The sequence below is a fragment of the Pogona vitticeps genome, chromosome 3 (assembly GCF_051106095.1).
Source record: "Pogona vitticeps strain Pit_001003342236 chromosome 3, PviZW2.1, whole genome shotgun sequence".
NCBI classification, from domain to species: domain Eukaryota; kingdom Metazoa; phylum Chordata; class Lepidosauria; order Squamata; family Agamidae; genus Pogona; species Pogona vitticeps.
The window spans coordinates 199,363,867-199,383,649 of NC_135785.1; the positions used below are offsets into that span (position 1 = coordinate 199,363,867).

The following is a 19,783-nucleotide window of genomic DNA, read 5'->3' on the forward strand; positions in this document are numbered from 1 at the left end:
GTAAAATAAAAGCTAAGTATCATCCTGTATTTCCACTTGGCCTCAGGACTTAAAAGTTCTGGTAGACATCCTTCAGTCTCAAGAGACTATGGTAATGTGCTCTGAATAGAGGTCTTGGAACAGTGTCTAGTGGGCTGAGAAGGCCAATTCGAGAATGACGATCCCTTCCACACTGAATACAAATTCAATCTGTCCCCTGTCCAGCTCCCTGATTTTGCTGGTTTCAAGACTGCCTCTTTGCCTCGGCCTGCTGAATAAGTATCTCTTCAATTTGGGAGAGGCCATGCTACACCACCTGCCTCCAGGCTGAACACTCAGATGTCAAGGTTTCCCATCTGTTAAGGTCCATTCCCAAGGCCTTCAGATCCCGCTTGCAGATATCCTTGTATCGCAGCTGTGGTCTCCCTCTGGGGCATTTTCCCTGCACTAATTCTCCATACATGTGATTTTTTGGAATCTGACCGTCAACCATTCTCATGACATGCCCGAGCCAACATATACGTCACTGTTTCAGTAAAGTTTACATGTTAACAATTCCAGCTTGCTCCAAGACAACACTATTTGGAACTTTGTCCTGCCAGGTAATGCCAAAAATGTGTCGGAGACAATGCATATGGAACATGTTCAACTTCCTCTGAATATGCACTAAAATCTAGCCATTTTTCAATAGAAGAAAGAGACCAAGAGAGTAATCTGAAAATAGCAATACTTTATTTCATTCTTTTTTACATTATTATAAATGTTCTCCATTTTCAGAAAACAAGAGCTCTAATTTTGAAAATGATGCACATATAAATATCCTATAGGAATCAACTAAACAAAGCCTTTAATGTAAGTTTATTTAAATTACAGTTAGAATGTCGAACATCCTACATCTTTTCATTAGGTACATGAACCAAGTACGTGTAGTTCAATCAGCTGTTATCATCTGAACTACGAAAGATAAACAAGCCACCTGGAAACACCCCCACACACCCACAAAGTCTACATGTATCTACAACAGTGCAAATTTTATCACAGCGTGCAAGCAGCAGCAGTCTCTACAACAGCAAAACCAAGAGAATCAAAGTAATGCATTCTGCATTACTCAGCCGAAAGAGAAGAGCTAATTGATATATACAGTATACACACACTTTAGCACGCTGTGTTTTTGACAGATTACTTGCATTGACTCTTGCTTTATGTGTACAAAAGAACTTTAAAAACTGACACACACACACACATACACACCCTTTTAAACAACCAGGTAAGATTTAAGGGCACCAATTTGGAGAGCTGGCATTGCACAAACAATCTGAGATTACAGTAGGAACCCTATATCCACGGGTCAGTATCCACTGTTTCACTTATCCATAGTCTGAAAATATTAAAAATATTAAAAGAAAGAATCCAGAAATACATATTTCCATGATATAATTATCAGAACTGGGGGAACCAGAGACAATGATATATATAGGGTTCACTCTTGTTTGCAGTTTCTGGCATCTGCGGGGTGGCGGCGGCTTGCAACCGATGCCCTGCAGATATCACAGTCCTGGGCTTTTAAAAACATGTAAGCAGCCCTGCTGCAATGCAACTCACATCGTTTCCTTCTTCCTTCCTTTTAAAATTCCCTAGGAACAATTAACTACTTCATTTAACGCTACAGGAAGACATTTCCCTGGTTTCTTTCTTGGAATAATGGGTTAATAAAATTTCAGTAGACTTTTGCAGGAGTTCAGTACACTGCTTAGTAACTAATCAATACCTAAAAGAAGACTGCTAAGAATATTATGCAGGAGGGGTTAATATTATGCCTTAGGAAAAACTACAGAACTACATTCGTATTCCAGATTTTTAACTAAATCTAGTTAAAGGTTTTAATATTTGTTAACTACCTTCACTGATAATTTTTACTGGAAAGGCAGGACAAAATTGAAACAAAGAAAAAAAAATACCCCAATAAGTCCTATTCAGTTTACCAGGTATTATTTCCCAGTAAATGAGTGGAGGACTACAGTTTCATAGAGGAAGTATATCTTTTCCTTGACTGAGTTTTGCAAGGCTTCACTAGAGAACATACTGGGCATTCTGACCCTGTACATAAAATACAAGTGTCCAATTCTCTAAATCAGTGGTCCCCAACCTTGGGCCTCCAGATGTTCTTGGACTACAACTGCCAGAAGCTTTCACCACCACTTCTGCTGGCCAGGATTTCTGGGAGTTGAAGTCCAAGAACATCTGGAGGCCCAAGATTGTGGACCACTGCTCTAAATGACAATTTCTTACTTTGAATGTCCTGAAAAGTAACCAATCAACAAACCAAAACAACCTCAAGTGATTTTCATATACTAATTGTGCACATACTGAAACTGGGGAGAGTTGGAATCTTGGTCAACAGTCTTAAAACTCTGCACATCTAGCTGCAGGTCTGAGCAAAGTCTTTGACTGTGGTTGGTATATCCATCATCCAGGACTCTGCTTTTCACAGGGTTCTTGACCAGCTGGAAAAGGTCCAAGTACAAGCTATTTATGGGCACACATAAGCTTTCTGCACCTGCAGATTAGGAATAGGAATAGTCCTGAGCTACCTACTCTCACATGTTAACTCTCTAGACAAGGTGCTCGTTGCTTTAGAAAGCAGTGTCCTTAAGGGGAAAAGACTATTGAACATGATTTTGCCTCAATCAACTTTTGGCAACTTAGCTTGATTTTAGCTTTGTAATTGGCCAGTTTAGAGGTTACCCAGCTTTATTTCCTTATTGGATGTCTCAGGCATATGGCACTGAATGCCCAAGGAAGAAATACGAATTTGTAAGAGGAAGAAATGTGCTTTGGCCTTTAAAAAGTGGTCTGAAATGGGTGCGTATAGTGTTCTTAACAAGGAGAAGTCCTGAATAAACCTGAGGTGAAAGCTTTGTGATGTTGGTGGGGGAATGAAAATGGGCTGACATGTCAGTCAGCCCATTTTCATTTCAAACTATTTCATTAATATATCAAATACCCATGGAATAAGCCAACTATATAATCCTGTGTTGGTTTCCCACTTATCAAGCTACTCAAACTCAAAATCGCTCTTTTGTCCTCTAAACAAAACTCAGTTGGCTTGTTTGAAGAACAAACAGGAGCATCAATGTGATCTCAACCAGCTTAAGCATTTCTAACTTGGCTAAAAGTTAAATATCCTTTTATTTCAATTGGAAAATTAGATGTGTGCTTACAGTCTGCCATTAGAATCAGCAGGTCATAAAAATCGCTTAACACAATCCTGCGCTTTGTATGGGATAGCTGGAATACCATCAATTTTAACATCCTAGGATTGTCAGTTGCTAAATGCTGCAGCTATTGTTGCAACTGATGACTTCTATATTTTAGCAAATACCTGTATTATAATTAGAAGCAATTTCTACAACCAATACAAAATTGTGTTAATTGTTACTGATGCCACAGGAATTATTGTTAGTAGCACAATTGGCAGACTATTATACAAATAGATAAATATCTCAAAAGAAATGGTCTCTTGCAGCCACAGCTCACTCACAAACAGTCCTTTTGTTATGCCCTGTATACACTTCTCAAGTTTTATGACCGTCATTGGGTAGGAGCACCATTGCAAACAGAATTATTTCAATCCACGACATGCCAATCTAATCAGTGCATGATTCATGTATTAAATATTCAGTTAAAGTATTGTAAAATGAATAGGAAGTACAGTAATAGTTCTAAGCCACTAAACAAGCCAATGTGTATCTATACAACTAACTGAACAACTGGTGAACTCTGACTCTATAAAGGAGATACAGTCTCAATATATCCATGAAGGCTTTCACGGCCGGGATCTAATGGTTGTTGTGGGTTTTTTTGGCACATTTGGCCGTGTTCTGAAGGTTGTTCTTCCTAATGTTTCACCAGTCTCTGTGGCCGGCATCTTCAGAAGATGCTGGCCACAGAGACTGGCGAAACATTAGGAAGAACAACCTTCAGAACACGGCCAAAGAGCCCGAAAAACCCACAACAACCAAGAGTCTCAATAGCTTGGCTGCCAGTGGGTTTACATCTGATGCCTGGAATCAAGATTATTCAGGCAATGTATTCATTTAAAGGTACCACATGACTGACCATTCCTCCAAAGCTTTTGTAAAACAGTTCAGTCCTAAAAGCCACTTGAGACAACTTTACTATCCAGAAGAACCCAAGTACATTGTGACCAATGGAGATTAAAATGTGTAACGAGGCAAGATCAAGGGCTCATGTGTGCAATATTAAAGTAATGCAGATTTGCTTTGTTGTTGTTGTTTAATAAGAAATATAAAGATGCACTTTTTTTAAAACCAGGAAATAAGTTGACTTAAAAGCATGTTGTTTGCATTATGTAATTAGGGGGAATAAGTCCCCAAAATCATTCTGGTTAGAATGCATGCAGCATCAGTTCCAAAGAAAATGAAACTACAGGGTGGTTGTATTGGCAAGGCAAGTATGGGCCATTGTGCAGTCATTGTGTGGCCAGTTCTTGTTACTTAATGAAGGAAAGTGCCATATAATTATAAGCAAACTCAAGACCATTGTGGCAGTATGCCACAAGTGTATGAAGTCCATTGCTCTGGGTGAGCAGATAGTGCTTAATTTTTGCATGGTGAGGAAAACTAATAAAAAAACAACAACAACTAATTTCCTGTTATAGTTTTAAAAAACATTTTAAAATATGCCACATCAACAGACACCAATTGTTAACTAAATTCCCTTTCCCTGCACTTATTCATGGTCCACAGAAATAATAGCTACAGGGCAGAGAAATAATTGTGATCACTGATGAGCTACTAACATGAACTGCATCAGCAGACATCAATTCTTCTAGCTTGCACCTTGAGGCTAAAAGTAAAAGGCTGTGTCAAAACTCAAAATCTAACAGTTACATAGCTATTGCACAAACATATTCTGTTTTTGCTTAATAAAGTTATGCAGTTGACAAAACGCCTTTTCAGCAGAGAATATACAGGAAAGAAAAATTAAGCACTTCTACGTAGTTTTTAAAAACACTTCCTGTAAGCTTCTCTCTTCGGCATTTGGTATTTCAATGGAAGCTTCAAAATATGACTTTCTATTTACATCCCGTAATTTTTTTTTCTGGGAACACTTCTTAATAAGAATGATTGGAAGAATGAACAGTAAATGTGATGTTGAACCCGTCTGAAAGAGATAACGGTGATGCGCATACACGCATGACCTGACAAAACATGCCCTGCAAAGAAACAAGGGCACGCTATGCTATTTGTTTCTATCTGTTAGCCCTCCCCCCCCCCCAGGAAAAAAAATCTGGTACATAGCCTTTGGGAGTCGATGGGGTCAAGCCAGAAAATATTTATAAAAAACTTATTGGATTAAAATCCACTTCCATGATCAGAAGACAGTGGATGGATGGAGACACAGAAAAGAGAGGGGAAAAAAAGGACTGAGGGACATGCTACCTTATGCACTATCTGCTTCAAGGAATATTTCCAGCCAGCATGAAGGAAATATAGTCCTCAGTCATCAGTCTTTAGCTTGGGCTTGGCGGGGCTGGCTCTTTTGACTCCAAATCCTACAAATCAACCATAAAAACAAGAACAAAAACCCGAAGCACTTCTTTATGATCCCTGACATCCTACTATCCTACACGTCTACACAAAGACTCAAAAGGTAGCCAAGGGTGGTGGTGATAAGGTGAAGAGGACACTGTAACTGGCTGCTGTATATATTTTGTCCACAGGACAATCAAGTACAAAAAAAGGGAGTCTCCTGGACTGTTAGCAAAATTCTGCAGAAGAATTCTTGGTTCAACCTATTCTCCCAAAGTTTGTCAAGTTTGACAATGTTTTGGAAATAGTAATACAGAACAACAGATTTGACATGAATTAAACTTGACAGTACCTGAGGCTATGCCACTGAAGTAACAAGTGGTGCCAAGATGATTGACAAACACAAAAATATAGGCACAAGTGACTTTATAATAATTCTAAGCTGAGTTGATACATTCCTGAAACTGGTCAGGGAAGATGAAGAGGTTAACTATTTCTGCTCTGCATTGAGTCAAGACCATTGAATTGCAATGACAAGGTTATTCATTCGTCACATACTCTTTCACTGTGGGACTACAGACTTTGCAAAGCATGGTCTTAAATCACCTCATACAGCTTTCTCGATTCACTCTAATACATTTTTGATGAGATCCCATTAAAATAAATGGAGAAAGCTCACTAAACTGTACCCAATATCCTTTAATTACATGATTGCAAAATATGAAACATTCCATACAGAAGAAGCTAATTTTTAAAGGAAACACCTTACCATGATATTCATCTTTCCACATTCTTATCATATTTAACATGTCACTTTTTCATGGCAATGCATGGAACACAGGAAGCTTGAGATGCTTTATTACAATAACTTGGTCAAAGATTTTCCTGTCCTGACCAATGCCACATTCTAAGGTCAGTTTCACATACTTAAGTTCAAAAGTGTTCTAGAAAGTGTCCACATTTTCACCTTTGGGTTCTGTCAGCGTAGTTTTCCCCCCACCAGACTGATTCCTGGGAGCGAGGCACAGGACATGAATTTCACATGTTGTTCGGTTTGACACTCATATGATTGTTGCATTTAAAACCAGTGCTGCCTTGCACTGAAAACCCTTATAGATTTTTGATAAAAGAGGCACTAGAATAAAATCTAAGCAGAATCAGTTTTCATTACATGCAAAATGAAATGTCTGGTAGCACTCTTTAAAGCTCAATTCCTCTAGTGCATTTACAAACATTTGCAGTGCTGGAAAGTGAATCTACACAAAATTAGATTAACATAGCATCACTTTTGAAGTGATTGTGGGGATTATATAGATTTCCAAGCAAATTTTTACAATTCATATATTGTTTTCAAATTTCATGACTAGTTGTTGAAGGAATTATGTCTTTAGCACAATTTATCAAAGTATTTTTTTAATGTTGCTGTTTATCCTTATTTACAATAATAGATTTGGAGATATCTTTTTTAAAAAGACTGCATATTTATATAGTGCACAGCATACACTGACATTGGAAATGAGTATCACATTCAATTATCTTTCATTTTAGATAAATGGGGCCTTCAGAATTCTTGGATAACTACATGGCAATTAATGGTGCAGATAATATTTAATTATCCCCAGTAATATACAGGATTAATAAAAAATAAGTCAAACTGTATTAGAATTGTACCATTCGCTTCTCTATGAGATAGTCAGACATCTTCAATTTCAGAAGCTTTTCGGGGCAGAGGAAACCCTATAGTTTCATGTAAGGAGTTTGAGATTAACAGAGATAAATCACAGGAATGGTTAGAACAGATTGTTCAACAGTGCCTCTTACTGGATTGTGCAAAGGATATCTAAGCATTTGCCACATTGTCTAATTCATTTGCATTAGCTGATTTATGTAATTTCTGAACAAGTAGCTGAAACCAAACTGCTTCAAGTCTGAATTAGTTCAATCACAAGGATTCAACCAAATATCATGCACTGTTCCAGACTACATGCATTGGCCCAAGCCAGACATGACATGTGTATCTCCTCCAAGCATACAAGACAGTTGCATATCTTTCTACAACATTAGCTTTTCAGATAAACAGCTTTGTATCCTGTGCAAAGCCACCATTGCAAAAACACATTTATGTACAGAAGTATTTTGGAACTGTTGAAATTAGGGTACAGTCCCAATCATTCAGCAACAGTTTTGCAAGTTGAACATGACTTGAAAGGAAAACAAAAATATTAAACAAGTGACAAAATCCAGTTAACCAAATGTTTACACACCAGGACAGAATGTGGTTGCCTTAATTGCCTTTGGTTCAAGAGGTTACTTAGCTTTGCACTGAATCGTGGTGAATGCATGCATTAACATTTTTAAAGGATGTTAGGACAGTGGAAACCAGAACTGATGGACTTTATGCATACTGACCTTGTAAAAACTGGGAGAGCTACATATGGATGGCAGAGACATTTCCCATTTCCGTAAGCATTGAATGACATAGAAATAGTGGTTGTTCTGTCATTATAAACCTCATTTTAAATGTTTAAACATTCATATGAGTTTTCAAATCTGTTTGCTTTGCTGGCTTCAAATTACCACTGCTGGAATTCCTGGCTTCTGCACTCATGGGAGGTAGATAACATAGACAATAATGTTTCAAATTCCACTCAAAAACAGGATGAAAAGGATACCACAAAATCAGAATTCTAAAAGGAACAATCTTATATGTCTAATACTCCTTCTATAATTCTTTTACAATATTCACATGAAATTCACATGAAGTTTGACATTTTATTCTAACATACCAGTTTGGAAGGAAAATGAGACCAGCTCCTAAGAGTAAACTCCAGACTCTGTTTGCAAAGGAGAATAACAAATAACTTATGTCTTTTAAAAATGTATTAATTCATTTTAAAGAGATAAGCTGAAGGGCTGAAGAATTTCTAGACTTCTGCTTTCATAGAGGATTTCTTGTGGTTGGAAAATTTGCTCAAAAATGCAGAAAATGTGTGAAGATGAAGTCTAGATACAACAGGAAGAGAGGTCCTCACATTTCCACTTGGTAGCTGATGGAACACAGATGAGAAATCTCCAGCCAGCTTATATCTTTTTGCTAGCAGCACAGCAACTTTAGGAGAAATATTTCTCATAAGATAAAGTTCCTGGGATCCACAGCAATATTTTTTCAAGTGTGACACAAAACTCCCTTTTGTTTCTCCTTCCTAGATAAAGCTAGAAAATTTGAAAGGAATACGATCTACCCCCGCTGGACTTATTACAGCAGCTATGCACTCACTAATCCAACATGACATGTTTCCTAGGGACTAGATCACAATATCATTTGCATCTGGGCACTGGAGACTTGTCTGCCACAACCAGACAAATAAGAAGAGTCTACAACTTCGTGTTGCTGCCTTTGTTTTCCCTCTACCTCTCTGCTCGGATTTTGTATCTGAGGACAAAGTAGGCAATGAGGCGTAAGGAGATGAAGAAAATCCCAAGCACGATGAAATCCAGGTAAAGTTTAGCATTTTCTACATCCAGTTCCTTGAGGATAGCTTCTGATTTTTGGAAATGGCAAGTATCTTCTTTGTCGCAGTGGAGATCCTCTCGATCCAAACCATAGATGGAAAGAATGACACCCTCAAATCCGTATCTACAAGGAAGAATGTTTTACAAGGGCAAGGTCAAAGCAAGCTGAAGAATATGCTGTACCAAAATATGAAGGGATATTACAGTAGTCATCATTGTATAAATTATTGATTAAGACATTGGGCATTTTGTTAATTATACTTTTGTCCATCAAGTTCCATATATGATGATACACAAAAGAAGCCTTAATACCATCAGCCTTAATTTCTACTTGTGGCTGTTATGCACATTGCAATTATAGTGTTAAATTTGAATGTAGTGTTGAGTCCTTGTTCAGGTATATAATATAGTGTGAAACCTTAAGAAAACCACAAGCTCTGGCTAATCAAATGTACAGGGCTCATATGAAAACAAAGTGGGGAAAACACATGTTATAAAATATATGTATGCATCAAAAAATAAGAAGCAAAAGACAGATGATATGTTTCATATTTAGAGGAACCCCACTTGATGAATATTAAATACCATCACTTAATAAGAACAATCCATATAGACAAGCAGCCATTTTGCTAGGTTGTACATGTATTGTGTGGAATAGTAATATTTTTTTTAAAATCCTTCACTGGTTGTGATTATGTATATCAGCATCAACCACCTGTCAGAAAGCAAGCTGAGGGGGCTATAGTGAAACACATGTGAGTGCAACTGTAAACTGGGGCCATTATGATCATTTTCACCTACAGTATTTCAAACACACCTCTCTAACAGAAGACAAGAAGTTCTGTTTTACAGATAGAGAAGAGGCAGAATATTTGTCATCTGCACTCAATGGCTCTTATCGGTAAAACCTGAACATATGGCTCCCTGGCTCAAGTTCAAGATGCCATCTACTTGATTTAAACTTCTTTAGGTGCCTGTGGTCTCTGAAAAGTCAAAGTAAACAGTACTTTTCCTAGCCATCCTATCACAAGTATATTTGCTACTTAAAAATACAAATATATTTTTTTAAAAAACAGCGCCCTGAAAATTATCATTTAAATGATAAAGCCTTTGGAAAATTACATTGAAAGATCCCAGGTTCTTCAGATTTACCTGACATAAGAAATGTAAGACATCCATTGGAGGTATGTTGGGATAGTATCAAAGCTGACAAAGAATCCTGAGAAGAGGAGAACTGGAATGGCGGTGACAGGACCCACAAATGTTGCCACCTTTAAAAAAGGAGGAGATTGGAGGGAAAACAGTAAAAACATGGTCAACTTTTTGTCACAACTATCATTGCTAAAAGTTATTTCAGGGCCAAGCGTGTCTGTTGGACTGCATTCCACATGGCCACATATGACAACAAAGAATAAGGTACAATTTCCAAATTAACATATATACAGTTATATATTTCATGAAAATTAAGAAAAAAAACCTGTAGTGAGGTGGATGCTGCCCCAATTAGAAGCCCTAAAGACTGAGCCACGAGCGAGGTCATTGTCCCCAGAGCAGAAAACAAGACAAACCGAAGTGCGTCTGAGGGCTGTGCTGTCATCCAATAGACAATGCTACAATAAGCTACAGGGAACATAATCTGCAAGAGAGAAACAAGTTTCCATGAATGTGATTTTTTTTATGTCAACACTGAAAATAAAGAGTTACATTAGTCCTATTCAGATGCTTGGCAATCCACTTTAAGTGGAGGGACCAAATTAGTGATTCCCTTCCTGCTGGTCATTACTTTTGTTACTTTCCTCATGTGATGAGTGATGGACTGAACAAGAGAACATAGACATGTTGCAGTCCCAAAAAAGATAACATTTTCAAACTATGATCCTGATATAGAGGTATGGCTTGTTATTTCCTTGCATTTGTGGCCATTATTATGTTGTAGGAGTCTGTTTCTTCTTGTTGCCATGGTTTCTCAACAAGGCTCCCCAAAGCTATTTTATGTGTGGCACATCTTTGGGAAAGTACAGAAAAACATGGCAGGCTTGAAGGAACAGAATCCACTATGAATGTACATACAGTCGTGCCCCGCTTAATGATTACCCTGTATAATGACGAATCCACTTCATGACAATGTTTTAATGGGTTTTTTTCGCTTTGCGACAATCGGTTCCCTGCTTCTTCACATTACCACGATCAAAACAGCTGATAAGTCAGGTTTTCAAAACGGCCACCGGCTGCTCAAAATGGCTCCCCACTGTTTTTAGGAGGCATTTTTCGCAAGACAGGCACCCGAAAATGGCCGCCGTGTGGAGGATCTTCGCTGGACGATTAGGTATTTCGCCCATTGGAATGCATTAACTGGTTTTTAATGTGTTTCAATGGTTTTTTAAAATTTCGTTTGATGACGTTTTCGCTCTACAGTGATTTCGCTGGAACGAATTAACGTCGTCAAGCGAGGCACCACTGTATTTCCTTCTGCTTTATAATACATATAAGGAAAAAAAATGTAGGAAGAATTGTCATACAAAGTAAAATGTGAAATCCAGAATAACATTTACCTGAAAGGGGACATCAGCCATTGTTTTAGCTAAGTAGTAAGCTTTCAAACTGTACCAGTAATTCAGATGCTCTCTAAGAAATACACCCATCTCCAGAGGAACTATTTTGGACAAAGAAAAAGAAATCTTCAATGAAAACAGAGATTAGTGCACTGCTATTCAACATTACAACATTCATATCCATATAATCAGTTCACCCTTGTATTTGGCTGGCAAGAGGATGCACTAAGAGGAAAGGCACCACAATTCTCTTTCACCAAACAAGGTCCAAGATTCATAGAAGACCATTCCAGACAAAGTCTATATATAGCTGTTGCTCATTCACTTACTGAATTTGGCTGGTTCTTCTCTGTCTAGAACTAGCGTCCTATCTAGGTCCAGACAGAGGAAGGCAGCAGTCAAGCCTGGGTTACATCCGGCTGCAGCATTTCATCCTTCGGGCTCTTAGACCTTGAATATTGAACAAGCTTGCCTCTGGTGCACTGTTCCCTTATAACTCTATTGAGTTTGCATTCTCACTGATTTGTCCATAAACTATTTGCTTTGTTGGTGGATGGTTTCACATACACAGACTAGCAGAAATTATAACTGAACCTTACACTTCTTTATAGCAACTTTGGTGGGTCATGGGGCCTATGCTCCATGGGACTCTCTGGGGGCTGAACAGATCACAAAAAATACTACAAACACACAAGCAAAAAAAGGAAGTGGCTGCACCAGTTTTGAAAAGTGGCTATTAAATGGTGAATGAGAGCCTGTGACCTATTCAAAAGGTGATTCACCATCATAGAGGATTCCAGAAGTGCAGTTCAACAAAAGAGGACTGGGAGCTGCAACATAACAGCTGTAGCGGGTTGCATATTGTCCAAGGGCCACAGTTTGCACATCACTGCTTTAGAAAAGAAAAAGTAAGGTATATACTGTATGATTGCTGGCTGGATAGCTCAGTGGTCTAGGTATCTAGTTGCAGAGCCAGAGGCTAAGAGTTCAATTCCCCATAGTGCCTCTTGCGAGTACAGCCAGCCTATGTGGCATTGGACAAGCTGCACAGTCCCAGAGCACCCCCAGAAGAAGAGAATGGTAAACCACCTCTGAGTATTCTCTACCTGGAAAACCCTGAAAAGGGGTCACCATAATCAGAACTGACTTGATAGTACATGGTGATGATTATTACGGCATATACTAATTCTCAAAAATTGCATGAGTGTCTCATTATATTAATGACTAATACATGCCTTATCAATCGTCTGATAGTATGGACCAAAAACATGGAATCACAAGGGATTAGAACATTGTCGGATTTACTATATTCTATTATCTTTATTTGTGAATATTACCCATAATACTATATTGAGATTACTACAACAACCATTAATGTTGCTTATCAAATTTTAATTTAATTTGCAAATATATTAAAAATGAGAGTCAACTCAACTAAAATTGCTGACAAATTTTTGAAATTTTTAACAGAATCACACCCTCTGAGTTTGCATGCCTCAGAAATGTTTGTATATTTTACACAATTTATCTTTTTTTTATAGATTGCAGAACTGTGTCACCCTTACTCACAGGTAAGGACTGTGGGCATGAGAGCAGCAAACATAAGAAACAGCATGGAAAAGAAGAGGAAGCCAGAGTTGCTCAAGACCTTCTTTGCTTCATTTCCAATCCCCAGATACAGCAACCCAATGAGAAGTCCAATCCCAATGTGAGATGTGATCCGTAAATGTGTCAAAACCTAGTATGGAAAAAAAAATCATTGTGTTAAGAATTTGGTGTTAGCAAACGCTGTAACATTTTAAAATTTAATTTTAGGTATAACATGTGGATACTAAATGAAAAACTGGTTCAAATCCTGTAAATAATCTCAATTATAATGAACCCGTTGAATCAGTTCAATCCAAAACTGATAATATATAATACATTTTTTCATCCAATTAGTAAGTATTTTAAAAAGCCTTACCGAATCCCTCATTATTGTGAGAAAAGTTCTTTTAAAAAGAATGCAAAACTGAGTAAGGCAGCTGGCTGAGAAGCTATGACAGCCTTCAGTGGATGAAGAGTCCTGACAGAATAAATAAACAAAAGATGTTGTTAAACATTGTGTCTTTGTCTGTTCTTCATTTTGCACGAGAAGTTGGAAGGAACACATGACTTGAGAAGGATCTCCAAGCAGATATCCATCTCCCAGTTGATTCATTGTATAATACTCTCAAAAATCAGCAGGTTGGATCCAGGCTAAAGCATTTGTGTTTTGTTTCCATGGAAGTCAATTGATTTCAATGTAAATTAAGGTCAATTAATTTAGTCAGAAGCCAACCTATCCTTTTGTGATCTAAGGACATAAGAAGAACACTGTTCAGTTAAAAAAGAACACTGTTCAGTTAAAAAAGACATGTTTTCGACATTATAGCCATCCCTTTGCTTTTGGAAAGTTCACAAGAGTAGCAAAAAAACAATACCTTTAACCCAGAAAATTCTATCCAAGAGTTCATTTTATCTGTCATCACTAACAGCCACTAACAGACATATCTATGAATTGACTTAATTCCACTTTTAACACTATATCCAGAGAGTAGGAAAGGTTTGTTGTTATCATTTTTTGAAAAGCACAACCGTCTCTTAGATATGCTGCTCTGAGAACAGTAGCAGCTAACCTGACTGCTTTTTCTCAGCTATCCTCTCATTTCTATTAAACTGAATCACCTCCTCTGATGGTCTGTGCCATAGAAATGGATTAAGTTCATTTTCTGGCCCGGAGTCTCTCTTGTAATCGGCATCACACCTTCCCTCTTGGACTGCTCTTACTAGCCGACTGTTCTGATCTCCATACTCGCCAGAGGCTACCTCCATCACTGAAAAGAAGGAAGAAAAGTATTTATCAATTTTTATGCAGAACATTTGTGGAACAGTCAATGGAAAACAGGATTCTCTGTATTTATTCTTTTATTAAAAATATATATTCATATGCCTCATATTTGTCAACGTGCTCAATATGGCGTGTATAGCTCTCCTCTTCCCCAGTTCACCACCATAACAACCCTGAAAGGTGAATCTGGCTGAAACAGAGGCTTATTGGGGTCCTGAACCCAATTTGAAACATCTGAAACTCCCTGTCCAGCACTCTAATAACTGTACCACAGTTACCTGTGTACACAGGTATGAACACAAAGTGAAGAAGTCTGTAAACTACAGGATAAAAATACTTAAAAATGCAAATAATAGCTTCAGTTGTTTCTGCGTTCAGTTCATTTGAGGAAAGGGTTCTACCCTTGAACACTTGAGCTACGGAACCGATGATTACTCTAGAATGGGCTGCCGTCCCACTGAAATAGTGGAGATGCGAAATTCTGGTCCACAAGAGAAATTGTTTGAGAAACAAAATTAAACAATTTGTTCAATAAATTGCATAATAAAAAGCAAACAATTCTGCAATCATGACAGTTCTAGAAAGATCTAAGGAAAGAACAAGAAGACACTTGGAACATCATTTGGAAAAATGTAGCTACTTACATATTCTACATTAAGAACCTATACTAATGTTTTGTTCAGAAGTTACACATGTTTTTATCTTTACTGTAAGCCACATTTATTAACTTAGGGAAGGGATATTTTATATGAAGGTTGATATACACTTACATATATACTGTACATAAATACACATACACACACATACAAGAAGGCTAGCTTATAATTTTGAAATTTTTTATACATCAATGTTATTAGCAAGTCTAGCCACTAAGGTTACAAAATTCAAGTTGGACCAGCCTCCTGTGTCTTTAATAGCAACACAGGAGCAGCAGCTTTGACAATATGACTTCTTTCAGCACTGACAGAGGCTTGAACTTCACTTGCTCAGGTTCTCGTTTCAAAGAAGAGATCAGTATCACAACCTACCACTAGAGGGTAGTCATAGTTTCATCACTATTTACAAATTTCAGCTTCGATATGAAGCATTTGTGTGTGAGCGGGGATGGGAATCAAAATATTTTGGGAAAAAGGAATTCCTCCTTTGAACTTACCAAAATCTGCTGGATTGTGGTATGTTGGACAATTTAAACCCAAATCTCTCAAGTAGGGAACTAGGTTTAACACTTTTCCACGGTAAATGCACTGCCCTTGGCTCAAGACATAGAGCTAAAAAAGAAGAAGTTTTTTTTAAAAACAAAAAACAAACCAAGAAATTATGCATACAGTCTTCAACATTATATGGTGTGACCCTGCTCAGTGAACATCTATCTGGCTGGGAAAGCATCAAGACTGCTTACTAAGATTTGTAATCAGAGAACTCTGCAATGAATCTGGAGGCTGCTCACACAAAGACTGGGAAGTCAGGAGATTTCTCTGATATAAATGTGCCAGATCTGGCGTGAGATATTCCAGAGCGGTCCATGAGCCATCCTGAACTGCCTCTTCCCATCCCAAAGGGGTTTAAGTCACACTGAGGTTTAGTTCTCCACATGTCTGCAGATAGTTTGTGTAGGGGATAGTTTGTAATCAAGCCCTTGGAGAACCTGAAGCACAACCCAGTGGCTGATGCCCTGATTACAAAATGTGCTAGCATAAATCACAGAAATAGCCTGTGAGAGGTTGCAGCTAACACATCAGGTTTGCAGCTAGAATGCAACCTAAAAATAGCCAAGATGCACAAAACAAACCCAAATCTACATATGAGAGCCAGCCTGTAAGCTTCTCCCTGACACCTGAGGTTTGCATATGAAATCGGATTCAATTTGTAAGCATTTTCAAGGAACCAACTGCCACAAAGTGCATTCTGATGTAGCAATCTCTTGTCTGAAAATTGTGTCCAAGTGCCATCAGAGGTCCTGCCTAATAACAGCATTCTGTGACTATTCCTTAACCCTTGATTTTCCCTCCTGCTGAAGAATGAAAAGCTCTAAGATTGCCCTCTCGTGAAACACTGCAATATCTGTTATTTGGACAGCTTTTTCCCCTCTACACTTCCACTTCATTCATTTCTTCCCAAAGACATATCCCCTGAGTGCCACAGGGAAGCTTGCCAATATATCAGGCAGAAAGAGCCTACACTTAAAAAGCACCGAGAATTTTAGAAGAGGAAGAAGCTTCTGCAGGAAGGGAGACAGGACCAAAATATATTTTGACTTATCAAAGTCAACAGTGAATAGATACTGGAAAACTAAACAGTGTATGTAATATTAAGTTTCTCTTAGAACATTTTAAGACTTCAAAAAGAGTGTCACTTAGGAACTATGGTCAATCTGTCAGTGCAGTATTTACAGAGTAATTAATTCATCAAAGATATTGAAATAGTACCTGATCAAAGAGCTCAAAGAGTTTGGCACTGGGCTGATGTATGGTGCAAATGATGGACCGGCCACCTTGCGCTAAAGCCTTCATCAGTGATACGACCTGAAAGCAAGATGCACTGTCCAGGCCACTAAGGAAAAAAAAAAGAAAGAAAGAAAGAAAGAAAGAAAGAAAGAAAGAAAGAAAGAAAGAAAGAAAGAAAGAAAGAAAGAAAGAAAGAAAGAAAGAAAGAAAGAAAGAAAGAAAGAAAGAAAGAAAGAAAGAAAGATCAGTTTCTCAGGTTTATTTCCCACAAACTAGAGTAACAGAATGACAGAACTATAGAGATGGGAAAAACTCTCTGGTTCATCTAGTCCATCTCTTACTGGTGCAGAAAATCCATAGATAAAGCATCCCTAACATATAACTATACAACCATGAAAAGTTTCTAAGTTATGTTAATATTCTTGGCTCTGACAAGCAAAGTACAGTGGCTTAATCAAGAGAGGTAACAGAACCACTCTAATTTGCTTCAGTCAGATCTCACCTGGAGCACTATGTCTATGTCCAGTACTGAGCACCACAACTTAATAAAGATGTCAACAAGCTGTAACATGTCCAAAAAGGGGTGACCAGAGTGGTAAAAGGTGTGGAAACCAAACACTGTGAAGAATGGTTGAGAGAGTTCAATATATTTAACCTGGAAAAGAGGAGTTCTGTTGCTCTTAGGGATAGTGAAGGATCTTACGACATCAGCAGTGTTCAGCCAGCAGGCCGGAGATGAAAAGGGGGAAAAACAATATCTTGTTTGTTTCTTCAAGCAGGAAAATGTCTGCTTGAATAAATAAGCTTGCACAGATTAATACAACTACAACTTCAAAAACTGGCTTAAACTGATTGATAGATTATATTTTTTATGTGCACCTTTCTTAGAGAATAGGGACTCAAGGCAATTTAGCAAACAGTTACAAACCACCAGAAATTAAAAATTCAATAGAACTGCAGACATTAAATTGGGATTAAATCCAGTTGTCAGCCCCAGGTACATTAGATCCATTGAATCAATGAAAACATGGTCAGCACGTAAGTACCATGTTTTGTAGGTAAGGTCTTCTCTAGCTGGGGCCAGCAATTGTATTTAGGGCAACAAGTTGAAAGGAAAATCCAGAGTTTCTTTCGGGTGCTAGCAAAGAACAGCATATCTTACAGTACGGACCATAATGAGCAAGTACTGGAACACAATTACCTGGTAGGCTCATCAAAAAACATAACTGGTGGGTTGTTCACCAGCTCCAAAGCAATGGCTAGACGTTTTCTCTGGCCCCCTGAAAGACTTCCAGTTCTCGTATTGGCACATGACATCAACCCCAGAGCTGTCAAGATCTCCTTTACCTGGGGAGAGGAGTGACACATCAAGAATATTGCAAAACATTTCCGCAGGCACCATCCATACTGATGTGCAACATAAAAAGTGACATTTAAGGAAAAATTGGCATCCTGAGATAATGTTTGAATATAAATTGATACAAAGAAAATGACAGCTACGTGGGTGGGATTCACTAAGGGTTCTGAAGTAACATGGATCTTTTGGTATGTAGGAAGGTAGAACATAGGAACAGGGGAAACCCCCATACATCCCCAGGTCATTCAAAATCTCTTCAGTATTCTTTTTGTGTGTTTTAATTCCTTTGCTATTAGAGAATCCAGCTTAGTGACTACTATGAACCTATACTCATTTTATCCATGTAAATAGTACCAAAGTAAGGTTCACCCTTTACCATTTCCCAGGGCACCTTACTTTATTCACCACAGAGCAGAAGAGTATTTCCTATCTAGAAAGACAAAGTAAATATAAAAATCTATGCTATGTAATATCATTTTAATGTATAAACTTTGTGATAAAATTGGATATTTGTCTTTCTGTGTGGTTTTGCTCAAAATACTCATTTTCCAGGTAGCCCTCTGTTCAAGGAAAAGAAAGGAAATCATTGAAGGCTGCATGTCTTATTTTACGCATACTTTCTCGGGGGTAAGTTCATTCAGCATTGCTGGACTTCCTTTTAGATGAATACACTTAGGATCACACTATTTTAAACTATGATTTTGGCAAAAGGTTTGCAGCGAAGCTACATGTTTAACTTTAAGAATCACTTCACACAATGCAAGTTACCTCAGCTTTCATCGATGCTCTGCTTTTAACCACATTGCATATGTTCATGTTACACATTAATGAACTTTCTGCAGCACTGTCCTTTTAACCCCATATCTATAGCAACCATTTATACTGCCAGTTATTTAAGATGCAAACCTAGTTAAGAATATATATTTTACTCTTCAGTGAAGTAGCCCTGTCATTGTCTGAGGAAATCTGTGAGCATTATACTTATATATATCCCTCCCACCCACACCATCCTGACGTTCAGTAAAATTTATCCAGTGGATGCCGATTCCCTAAATAACATGCTTAGTCCTTTGAAATCAGTATGTCTTAAGTAAAAGTGTGTCAAATTACTTCTCAGAGCAAAACAATATACTCACCATTTCCCTTCTGCCTTCATCTTTTTCTTGAAGTTTCAGGTGTGCTGACACCTTTAATATTAGCAGAAACATGGTTTTTGTCAGGAACAATCATATTTAGGGGCTCAGTGATGCTACAGATGTACACATTATTTCTACTACAAATTTGCTGCTATCATTAAGAAAAATAAAGCAAAACCATTAACATATAAAAACCAGAAAACAGCATTTTAAAAGGGGAAACAATTAGTAACACTAATGTTGCATAAATGTGGCGTTAAACCGCAAAGCCTCTGGGCTGCAGTTTGAATCCACACAATGGAGTGAGGCCCCCCCCATCGCTTGTCCCAGCTCCTGCCAGCAGTTCGAAAGCATGTAAAAATGCAAGTAGATAAATAG

The 19,783-nt window shown here is 37.9% G+C and overlaps 1 protein-coding gene across 2 annotated transcripts in view; it reads right to left on the reverse strand.

Annotated features, from left to right (window-relative positions):
* Window positions 1–4,455: 4,455 nt before the first annotated feature.
* ABCG1 (ATP binding cassette subfamily G member 1) overlaps window positions 4,456–19,783 on the reverse strand; it is a 46,984-nt gene continuing 31,656 nt past the window's right edge. For both annotated transcript variants that reach the window (XM_020783946.3, XM_020783947.3), the window contains exons 5-15: window positions 19,406–19,456; window positions 18,114–18,259; window positions 16,895–17,018; window positions 15,622–15,736; window positions 14,306–14,454; window positions 13,563–13,664; window positions 13,169–13,337; window positions 11,600–11,700; window positions 10,525–10,683; window positions 10,200–10,318; window positions 4,456–9,171 (exon numbers count right to left, since the gene is read on the reverse strand). In XM_020783946.3, coding sequence (XP_020639605.1) covers window positions 8,943–9,171; window positions 10,200–10,318; window positions 10,525–10,683; window positions 11,600–11,700; window positions 13,169–13,337; window positions 13,563–13,664; window positions 14,306–14,454; window positions 15,622–15,736; window positions 16,895–17,018; window positions 18,114–18,259; window positions 19,406–19,456 — 1,464 coding nt within the window. In that variant the 3' untranslated portion in view covers window positions 4,456–8,942. The remainder of the gene's footprint in view (window positions 9,172–10,199; window positions 10,319–10,524; window positions 10,684–11,599; window positions 11,701–13,168; window positions 13,338–13,562; window positions 13,665–14,305; window positions 14,455–15,621; window positions 15,737–16,894; window positions 17,019–18,113; window positions 18,260–19,405; window positions 19,457–19,783) is intronic.